The sequence below is a fragment of the Carex rostrata genome, chromosome 2 (genome assembly GCF_964058835.1).
Source record: "Carex rostrata chromosome 2, lpCarRost1.2, whole genome shotgun sequence".
In the NCBI taxonomy this organism is placed as follows: Eukaryota; Viridiplantae; Streptophyta; class Magnoliopsida; order Poales; family Cyperaceae; genus Carex; species Carex rostrata.
In genome coordinates this window covers 7461331-7473446 of record NC_135919.1, presented here as the reverse complement: position 1 = coordinate 7473446, position 12116 = coordinate 7461331, and the positions used below count along the sequence as shown (strand labels likewise).

Genomic DNA, 12116 nt, shown 5'->3' with positions numbered 1-12116 from the left:
ATAGATCCCTTTGTCTCTGTTATGCCAATTTTTGATGTGGCATTAATAATCCAAAATTTGATATTGAAGCACATAACCAATACCAATATACAGAGTTCTGAACTATTATAAATGATGAGGGATCCCATTACAACCTTTTTTGGTGATACTGAATTACACTCTCCATTTTCAAAGTTTACAAAGTCCAAACAATCGATTCAAACCGTTTAACTTGTTGGATATGTTAAAATGTGCTTGCAGATCAAATTTTACATTTTTTGGAATTTTTTTTACTATTTATTAAGTATTTAACAAAATCGCTATATTCAGACCGTTGAATTTTTGTACCCATCTTAATAAATAGTAAAAAAATTCAGAAAAATATAAAATTTAATCTGCAAGCACATTTTAACATATCTAACAAGTTAAACGGTTTGGATCGACTGTTTGAACTTTGTAAACATAGGGTGTAATCCAGTATCACCAAAAAAGAGTGTAATCGGATCCCTCCTCATTATAAATATTTGAAAAGTAAATAGGATTTTTTTTACCTTGGTTGTAAATTTTGAAAAAAAAAAAAAAACCCACAGATTTAATCTCCTCCACCTCCAGTCATCCTACAGCAATAACATTTTAAGTGCACCAGGTCCATGCAAAGAAATGAAATTTGGGGATGACAACCAATAAAAAGGCCCAAGCCCAAACCTCATAATACCATTCTCCTAATTATTTTTTTGGAGTAAAAAGGCACAAGGCTCGGTTTCATTAACTGAAACATGGTAAATTACAAAGGAAAAAATTGGCTGAGTAAACAACCATGACATCATATAGGTAGGCTCCTCATATTGTGTAATTTTGCAATTATAGATGGGCTCATCATATAGATAGGCTCCTCATATTGGAATTATCAAGAAAGGGTCAATGACAAGTTGATCTTTATATTGTGTAATTTTGCATGACATCATACAGATAGGCTCCTCATATATGAAATTAGTTGCATCTGATCAGTAAAAGAAATAGTCCTTTGTTTATGTTTACGGCCACATAGGATTTCTCGTTGACTAATTGGCCAGGATATACACCGAAGTTTTTATACATATCCTCAGAAAAAAAAAATACAAATATATACTGATTTTAAAAAAAATTGATTTTAAAAAATACTAATATATACTAACATTTTTTTTAAAAGTGCTCCAACAACTGATTTTTTTTAACAGTTGTCTTATTTTTTTTTTTCTAAATTCTCAAACAAAAAAAAAGACAAAACAGAAACGCTGTATTAGTTTAAGTAAAAATAAATAAATAAATGATGCTCTTCATTTGTTGTAATATTGATACTCAATTTTAGAATGTTTATTGTTGTAAAATAAAATATTATGATGAATAATTAACAGACCGTAGAATTAGAAACAACATCAACTGAAGTTTTGAGACCCTAAACGACGTTGTTTTTTGCAATTTAAAGTTTTTCAACATCCGAAGGTTCATGCTAAAATCAAAGTTTTCTACCAACACTTATGGTCGTCTAAAGTTTGGAACAATGTATCGATGTTTTATTACAAACATATCAAGGACGCGCCAATGTTTTATACCCTGCTTAATCTCAACACAGGTGCATCGATGTTTTATAACATGAATAATCTCAGCACAAGTGCATCGATTGTTTTATACAAAAACATCAGTGATTCATTGATATTTTATACTCTGATTAATCTCAGCACAGAGTGTATTGATATTTCAATGCAAAAATATTAATGTTTATGTAATAAGATATGATTGTTAAATCTTCTTAATTAAATTATGTTAGGACATATTTGTAATTTTTTTAATTTTTTTTATTGAGGATATGTTAAAATTTCGGCAATATACAAGTATGGCTGATGAGCCCGGCTCATTTGGGAACACATATTTGGGCCCATTGATACCAAAATGAACTTTTCTATCTCCATGGCTTGACATTTGTTTGATAATTGCCCCAACTTGATATCATAATTTAGTTATCTTCATCCAACTGGATACAATTATTACTATAACGCAAAATTATTAAAATTCATCAGATGCTTTAAATTTTGACTGAAATTCAGGTTTACCCTTCAAAAACATCGAAATTACGTATCCCCCTCTAGAATTCGTAATATCATATTTACCTTACAAACTCACAAATTTACTCAATTTATTATCTTATCTATTTAAACTCATTTTAAATTTATAAATTACCCATTCTATTCTATTATTTATTGAATTAATAAAAATATGTAGCACGTTTAAGAGCAATGTTCTGTCTTCTGTTAGCTTGTTAAGAGGACTTTGTTTATTTTCTTATTTGTAATTCATATACTTGTATGCGTCATGTGTAGATAAATGAACCACTACATGTCCTTGAAACCGACCAATTAGAAGACGGGTCATTTTTTTACATAGACTACATATTTTTATTTATTTTGTAATGTATGAGTATTTTATGAATTTTGAATAAATCTTAATAAGAAATGTAATAAATTGAATAAATTTGTGAGTTTTTAAAATTTAGAAGGTTAAATATGATATTATAAATTTCAGATGGAGAATTAGGTATTTCTTATGTTTTTCAAGTGCATATCTGAAATTCCCTCCAAATCTCTGGTCATGTTACCTTGTTCTTACTTTATGCAAACCACAATGGACTTAAAAGATTGCTCCCTGTTCAATCAACAGGAGGGAAGAAATGCATTCCACATTAATTTGTTCTTTCAAAATCTTATCTTGATCAGGCATATATTCGATTCACTGATTCTTTTTCTAATAAAGGTATCAATTGCAGGAAAATATTTCCATAACCTAAAACGGAACACCAATTTTATTTATGAAATTTCATGGCTGATGTTAAACCAAGATTTTGGATTGAACAAATCAACTAACTTTTAAACCAATTGTGTTAATCATAATTATGTTAATGAATTTAGTAGATCAGTAACCATTTAATATTTATAAATGATTGTTTATTTCGGATTTTGAACCCATGACCTCTTACGAGGAGAGTATTGTCTTTGCGACTAAACCAAAGACTGATTCTAAAACTAGCTACTTTTAATAAAAGATATGTAATTACACTTATGTACAATCATTCAATACATCTTAAAATTATAGTTACATCAGTGTTAAAAATAATTACTTAAATGTTAAGAAAAACTAGCTAAGTGTTTACAAAATAATATTTTGATAAAACACAACTAGTTTAATGTTAAAATTATGATCAAATTTACGAATACTATATGTTTAATGATAATTATCTAAACGTTACAGTTATTATTATACTTATTAAAATAAATTAACTACTGAACACATCCAAAAATATGTACAAAATGAACATTTAGGGTATGTTTGGAGGAGGGGCTATTCGAGAACAGGACTATTCAGAATAGTAATTAATGTACACATAAACAATATTTTTGCTATTCAGAATAGTTAGAATAATTACTATTTTTTTATTTCTTAAAAATGTTAGAATAGTCGCTATTCGAAAGTGTGAAGAGAGAGAATCATTCTCGAATTTCCGCCAATACAGTCCCGAAGTGACAAAGTTGACGACACTTCTGTCATCTTCGTGTCGTGACAATTTATTTGATACCCCACTTGCCTATTTTCCTTGTTAATTAATACCTAGTTAGCATTATTCTTCCTCGGTTATAGCTATTAACTATTCCAAATGTACAATCAAAACAACATTTTTACTAATCCGAACAACACTATTTTTACACTAATTTAAAAATTTCTCTTTTTTAATTTACAAATTTCAAATTTCAAATTTCGCTATACTAACTATTCTAGCTATTCTACCTTAACACTCTAAATCAATTTGTGCATTTTCATCTTGCTAGGGTACATCAAGATGTACAATTAATGCCCATTAATATCTCATGAGAGAGTATAATTTTACATCTGTCTCATGTCTCAGCCGGATCAAAATCTGCCCCTATTCTCAAAGAATAGGAGGATCCTCCTCTTTTTTTTGTATCTCTCTCTCTTCTTCTTTTCTCTCTTTTTCAAGAGAGACACAAAATTAGAAGAGGAGGGTCCTATTCTTTGAGAATAGGAGCAGATTTCATTCCTGTCTCAGCCAACTTGGATGTAATGACAATGGCACCACGTGTTGTCTTGCAGGACGTTCTCTGAAGATATATAGAATTTTCATAAAACAATGTGAAAAGAGAACTAATTAGTAATTACTTATAAACCCTTAAGAACGTGATAATACAACATCTACCCCCCTTAATTATTTTTATTTTCTTAAAATTCTACTAAACTTCTTTTTCACTTTTTAATTTCTCTGAGTAATTAACAAACAAACTAAGAGTTATTATTTCATGATCAAAGTTGCAAAATTATGAATCTGTGAAAACCTCGAAGAATGGATTGAAATTTGAAATAAGGTATATGCAAAAAAAAAAGTAATCAGCTGTGATAGGTGAAAAAAATTATTAACAAAAGAATTATAAAAAAAAAGATTGTGGTAAAGAAAAAAATTTGTAACTAAGTATTTATCAGAAACATTTGAAAAAAATCAAAATGAAAGAGGAGAGAGAAATAATAATCACTTGATCTGGGACATAAATATCCTGCTCTTCTTTAATTTTTTTTTCTTTTACGAAATAATTGTGGAAGAATGTTAAAAGTGTTTGAAACTTTTTATTTATTTATTTTGGTTGGCAGCAAGGTACTGTCAACAAATTTTATAAATAATGGAAAAAGGTTTATTTACATGAGTGTTTGAAACTTTTTAGCACTTATAGAAGGAGAAGAAAGAAAAAGGAAATAAAAAATAAATGAATTAGTGTTTATTTTGCAAATAATTAACATTGTTGAAGATATGCTGCATCAATTAAGTCATATATTCGTCTCTCCATATATTATGAAGTAACTATATATACAACCTCAATTAAAAAGAAAAAAAAAAAGATTATAATTTTTGTACATAGCCGATAAAGTTAGACTAGTAATAAAAGTTACATTAAGCATGTAAAAATTCTTGCTTGAGTTTATTGAATTTTGCCAACTTAAAACCTTGCTTTTTCATAATTCCTTTTTGTCTAGCAGCAAATCTGCTCTCAAAAACACCTTCAAATGAGGGTTCTCTTGCTGTGCGCATGAAGAAAGCATAACCAGCCATGAAATAAAATGATGTCACGAAGAAGCAAATCGGTTCCATAACATCCCAAGAAAGTTCCCAAAATGTAAGTCGCATAAATCCCAGGGTTTGAATTGCTAAAAAACCCAATCCACACCATAGTTCTCTATTCACCAATTTCTCAGCTTTGGCATCAATCAATGCTTTCTCCTTTTCCATCTTCTCTAATTCTTTTCTTTTTGAATCTGTTGGTTGCACCATTGATGGATGAATCATTCCTTCAATTGCTTTTGTTATCTGACATTTTGAAAAAAAAATATATATATTATAAATTTGAAAATTATAATAACATAGGGACCAAAATGTAAAAAATATTAATGGAAACTTACCATGTCAGGTCGGAGAAAGACAACGCCACCAAAAATAATAACAGCACCGGATTCATCCATGGCACGTGCAAGCTCACGTGCGCTTCCCTCGCTACCAGATATCTCTTCACAAACTCGAACGAGTTCATCATACGATACGCAGCTCCTAGTTGTCCCCCGGAGTTTCTCCCGTGCCGCCTCCATTTGCACGCCGCGTACCGCCTTCCTTAGCTCCTCTCCTGTGATCACATTGTTGAATTTCTCTCCTTTTGGAGGGTTCATTGCAATATTTGCACCTATTCGGAGCCGAGTTTGATCAAGGATAAGCTGGTCCAGCAGCTTGTCATTGACTGGTAAAGCAGGGAATCGGTGGGATGGTACCGGTATTGGTACCGGGTTATGAGAGTTACCATACAAGAGTCTTCGTGTGAGTTGAGGAGAAGAAGGCCATTGGTTGTTTGACACGTGCTTAAACAAGCGATGAGTAATCTTTTTACAGTATGCCATATTAGTTTGTCAAGTTCTTGTGCTTGTGTGGTACTAGTTTGTATGTGAAAATGGCAGAGAAAGATGAAGAGGTATTTATAGTGAGGGGAGGTATCGACGAGAAATTGAACCAATATATCGGAAGAAATTGTTTGGTTAAATAAGACGAACACGTAGGGGTCTTAATGCTAATTCTCCACACGGATACATATATCTTATTGGATCACACGCATTATCCGTTAGTTTGTCGGATACGGGTACATATAATATATATATATATAGAATTGGGCTATGTTGCATTGCAATGTATACCCTCTTTTGTACATTGCATTATAAATCACCGGATTTAAAGTCCAAATAACCGATCCAAACCGTTCATCTTATTCTCCATATTAATATGTGTTTGGAGACCAAATTTTATATTTTTTGGAAATTTTTTATTATTTTTTTAGATTTATTGAAAATCGCTGTTTTCAGACAAATCTGGACCATAAAAACAGCGATTTTCAATAAATCTAAAAAAATAGTAAAAAATTTTCAAAAAATGTAAAATTTGGTCTCCAAATACATATTAATATGAAGAACGAGATTAACGGTTTAGATCGGTTATTTGGACTTTGAATCCGATGATTTATAATCCAATGTACAAAAGAGGGTATACATTGCAATGCAACATAGCCCAACTCTCTCTCTCTCTCTATATATATATTTCCTGTTAGTTTATTAGATATGAATAAAGGTAAATATATATTTTTTCCGTTAGTTTATTGGATACGGATAAGTAAAGTATTTCTCTGTTATCATAAAGGGTAGGATTACAAACATGGTAAAGACTAAGTCATGCTCGTTACCCAATACGGTAATTGATATATAGAGTAGAACTTGGGGTTTCTAATTAAGTTCACCAAACTTTTTTGTGAACTCAACTCTAAAATACGTCGGATTGATTTCAAATGACGAATTCGAACCGTTTAAATCCGCCTATCTTACGAGTGATACGTCTACATATAAAAATTTTAAAATTTTAAATTAATTTTGTATAGAGCCAAGTACACATAAGAGAAACTATATTTTAATTAACTTAACGGATAAGAGTTAAAAAATGCTTCCATAAATTTGATCTGTTTCTTATCCGTTGACAATCTACTGGAAGTTATGGACGGAGAAATTGAATCAATATATCGGGAGAAAATGAAAGTGATTAAATAAGACGGACACGTGTTAATTAGTGACTTAACGGTGTCCAGTAAAGCGTGTCTAATTTAAGTTTCTAAATGTTACGGCGGGAAGGGTCGGTGTTGTTAACAACTTATTTGACCAATATATTGTCGTACCTTTTTTTTTTTGTTTTTTTTTGCATTCACATATATATCGTCCTTGTCAGACTCTAGCTGGGAACTTGATCCCAGCATTTAGGCATCATATATAAAAGGAAAAATTAACTGGATTATTATATCTGCTCCTGTGACACATCCTTCATGCTCAGCATTTTTGCCGAAATTTTATTTACAGCATAAAAAAAAAAAAAAACTCAAAACACCATTGTTTAGTCAAAATTTGAGATTTATTCAGGTTGCAGGTTGGCTTTGCGGACTCAAATATAAGAGTCTGCACAGTCATTCTGCAGTCTCTAACTGGGGTCAGCAGAGCCAATCTGCAGTCTCACCTTTTTGTTGTTGTTTTTTATTTCTACAGAAAATTTATTAATAAAATAAAAACATAAAACGATTCACAGCTGATAGCTAGAGAAGATCCAAATCTCCACCAATGAAAACAATTGGCACACCTAATGCATACATTTTGTTGTGTAACGAGTTATGGGCACAGAAATGGATCCACCTTTTGTTTTTTAGCTAATAAATTTTCTAAAAAAAAGAAAAAAAAAAAGTGGAGGCCGCAGATTGACTTTACGGATTCAAGTCTGGGGCTGCGGAACGACTGTGCAAAACTCTGTATTTGAGTTCGCAGAGCCATATCTACGGCTTGAGTAGAACTCGAATTCCCTTAAAATGGACGTGTTCTCGTTTATTTTTTTGTTTTGTTTGTAGTATAAATAAAAATTTCGGGCCTTTTTGTGTTTCCACAATCTTCTTCGAATCAAATTAACACTGTTAAATTATAAATAAAAGTCGGGTATTAGTTTTAAAACTAATATATTTAATTCAATTGAGTTATTATTTTTTTTTTATTCAATCAAAGTCTCCAAACTATTATTCTTGATTCAATCTAGACCTTAATTTCTTTAGAGCAGTCAATGTTTCCGTTACTTGCTGAGATGACATTTCCACCGATGATAATGTCTCCATGTCATCTAAACCAATTTGTTTCTTTTTAAAGTTTGATTTGCGGGAAAATTAAAATTTACTGGAAAATTCAAAAATCACCTTTTTGATTTTTTTTTTTTTTAGATTTGTCGCATCATTACGTGAGATGAGATTTTACATATACGAAAACTCACAAATTAATTGACGAGAACCCATAGCCATGAATATGTAAAATGGATTAAAAATAACATAAATAATATTATTAATTCTTAATTCATAAAATACAAATATTTATTTTTATTTAATTAAATAAATTGTATTAAATGAGGTGGATGAAATTATTGAAATATAAATGAACTAGCCGTTGAATTTAATGCAATGAATGAAATTGTACTCATCAGATAAGGTACGGCCGTACGGAGGTATCATAAAATTCTACAAAGTTTTTTTTTTATTGAAAAAATTCTACCGAGTTGAGTTGACAAAAACACAAGTAATCATATCATCAAGTGTAATACGGCCTGAGAAAACATGCGGGTCCCACTAAGATATTACCCCTATGGTCCTATCCTGTAATTCCTATATTATGGATTTTTTTTTTTTTTTGAATTCTGAGTAGGACCAGCAAAAAAGCTCGTGGCTTGTGGCCCGTTTGGTATTCGCTCGTCACTCTATCGGTAACAACTCGTTCGTTAGTGGACTGGGTTAAAATTAGCTCGCTCGCCATAAACTCGAGCCAGAATTAATGAGTTTGAGTTTGGCCTAGCTCGGCACGAGCCAGCTCAGTCATTAACGAGTTATTTAATATACGTAGTTTAATAGTTTAATCGGATCCGTTCACTTCAGATTGGGGATATTATGGTCTATGGATGTTATAGCAAGTGTTAATGTAATTGCACTTTGGACTGTGCTTAAGTTAAATGGTAATTTTGTATGGAATATGTGTGAATTAATTATAAGAAACTAAGTTAATTTATATAAATTTGTTTGATTTGGTATGCATGAATTTATTCTGTGAATGTTTTTGTATGAATTTAGGATTTTGACATTTTTGTATGTATGAATTAGCTGTAAACTTAATTTATAGTAGTTGATTTACTTAATTGCAGTTGAATTAAGAGTATTCCTCAATAATTAGTCATATAAATATTATTTTGATTTAGCCATAATTGATAAGATGTGTTATGAAAATTTAAGATATAGCAAGAAAGAAAATATACAAATTTATGAATCTGCCAAGCTAGTAATGAGCTAGCTCGACTTGCTTGGACAACCCACAAGTCAGTCTTGAGCAACAATTTTAGTTCGGAACCTAAAATTCAAACTCGCTTGCTCAGCTTAATCCATAAACAAGCTGATTACGAGTAAGGTCTAACTCGGTCTTTAGCAGCTCGTTGTCACCCCTAATTCTAAGCGGTGGCTGATATATTATAATTTATGTATGACTAAATCCAATGCGTTCGAATCAAGATCCATCATCCATGAAACGCGCGAGGCTGCCCCCTTTATGTTTGTTTGTTTGTTTTGTTTTAGAAAAAATATGAGTCAGGCCAACGTTTGATTTCATTAAAATTAATTGCACGAGTTTTGTAACAAATTTAAAATAGAGAAACATAGATCAAAACAGTTGACCACTAGAAATAAAAGAAAACATTAATAAAAAAAACAAACAGTACGACTGCACGAGTAATCAAATAATGAGATTTGAACTCTGAATTCCGAATTTGCCCCTCGTCCATTTTGATTTGTTTCTTCTTATATGAGTGCATTTGTGTACCACTGTACCTACTGGTACCGCATCACATTCACAGCCACAGGAGGTACCGATTAAAGTTCTTGGTACCAAACTACCAATTCTTCACTGTACTTTCTGTCAGACCGCACCCCTGTAGCTGGGGATCCGTATCCTCCCAGGTACCTGACTCAACACAATTGAAATGGCGGAGGGCAGTATTATTTGTACTTTGAGATTCGTGCCAAGTCAAAATTTCCAATGTAGACCGTCCGATTCAATTGTACTCAATCAGTTAACCTGAGAGGATGTGAATTCTGCTGTAGGCTGTAGCCTTCTCGGTTATTTATTGACATATTTCAGCAAAATTAACTATTTTTTGGGTGAACTTGTCCTTTTGAGGTTCAATATATGCTTCTTTTTTAATAAAGGGATATTTTTGTTTCTTTGTTTCAAAAAGAATACAAAAGTTGTCAAAATTTTTGACGATTCACTTAGGGTGTATTCTAATTAAGGTTATGCGGAGGGAGAGGAAGGAAAAAACACTGTGCGGAGGGGAATCGTGCCTCAGACCGCAGTTGTCTGAAAATTTCACCTGCTTCAGAACTGAAGAAGTAGAGAGAAAGCAGAGGTAAACGCAAATTGATTTTTGACAACAATTTTCACCCCCAAATCAAAGTATAAAGATCATTGTTCACGGTAAACTTCTTCCTTCTCCTTCCATTAATAAGGATTTTCACCCTCAATTACGGAGCACACCTTAGTACATAATTACCACGATTCCGGACTGTTAAGACATTTTAAAAAAATAGTTCGTAGGCATTTTTGTAATTTTATTTAATTGAGGCTATAAACGTTGCAAGTGATGAATTTATTATTTCGAATGACGAATATACATATTCAGTTCAGTTCGTTTATCGCACGTGATATAGTGCAAACACGTATTAAAACGAGGATGGGTCAAATTTCATTCATATTTCATCATATTTCTTATTTAATATTTTTATTTTTAAAATTTAAATTGTCAATAAAATCGTTCAATATAATATTTATTTTAAAATATGTTTGAATACTAAATGTTATTAATTTTTTAAATAAGTATAAAATTATTGTTTCTGGATGGTTCAAAAATAGGGGTGTAAACAGATGCGGATAATTCGCTCCGTATTCGCTCTGTATTCAGAGATTATTCAAATTCGGATTAAACGGATACGGATAATTGCGGATAATTTAATATAGATATCATGTTGAGTGGTTCGAATTGATAGTTTGGATTTTAAAAACAAAAATATAAAATGAGATATAAAAAATATGAGGTACTAAACCCTTTATTAAACATATTAAATTAATTCACCTAGATACATTCTCTTTGATTTATAATTACTTTCTTATTAAAATGCTCACCTCATCTTTCTTTGCACAGTTATATTATATAGATGCTTCATTGTCAGTTTGTCCATTGTATGCTTTAGTTTTTTTGTATTGGTCCGAATCATATATATATATATATATATAGAGAGAGAGGGGCTAATGTGCATTCGTATGCATATGGTCCGATATGTATATGGTCCAAATTTGAAATTTTAAAATCCAAAACGTCAATCCGAACCGTTCATCTTGTTCTCCATATTAATATGTGCTTGGAGACCAAATTTTACATTTTTCTGAATTTTTTTACTATTTATTAAGCCACTTTGAAAATTGCTGATTCAACGGTGGCTTAACAAAATGGTAAAATCAGCAGCCACCGTTGGATCAGCAATTTTCAAAGTGGCTTAATAAATAGTAAAAAAATTCATAAAAATGTAAAATTTGGTCTCCAAGCACATATTAATATGGAGAACAAGATGAACGGTTCGGATCGACGTTTTGGATTTTGAAATTTCAAATTTGGACCGTATGCACATCGGGCCATATGCATACGAATCCACATTAGTCACTCTCTCTTGAGAGAGAGAGAGAGAGAGAGAGAGAGAGAGAAAGAGAGTGGCTAAGCTCAAATCGTTTGTTCCTGGACTCAGGAACAAACGATTCGGTTCTCCTATTTTCGAAGTTCAAACGGCCGATCCAAACTGTTAGATGTTTAATCTATATTAAAATGTGCTTGGAGACAAAATTTTAGATTTTTTGGAATTTTTTTACTATTTATTGAGATGGTTTGAAAGTCGTTGTTTTTTTATGGT

The 12116-nt window shown here is 31.4% G+C and overlaps 1 protein-coding gene across 1 annotated transcript; it reads right to left on the bottom strand.

Moving 5' to 3' along the window:
• Positions 1-4902: 4902 nt before the first annotated feature.
• Positions 4903-6011, bottom strand: LOC144549408 (calcium uniporter protein 3, mitochondrial-like). Its single transcript, XM_078298137.1, has 2 exons — positions 5473-6011; positions 4903-5380 (listed from the first exon to the last, which is right to left on the bottom strand). Exons 1-2 carry the CDS (start codon positions 5956-5958, stop codon positions 4967-4969), a joined length of 900 nt encoding a protein of 299 aa, XP_078154263.1. The 5' UTR covers positions 5959-6011; the 3' UTR covers positions 4903-4966.
• Between the last annotated feature and the right edge of the window lie 6105 nt (positions 6012-12116).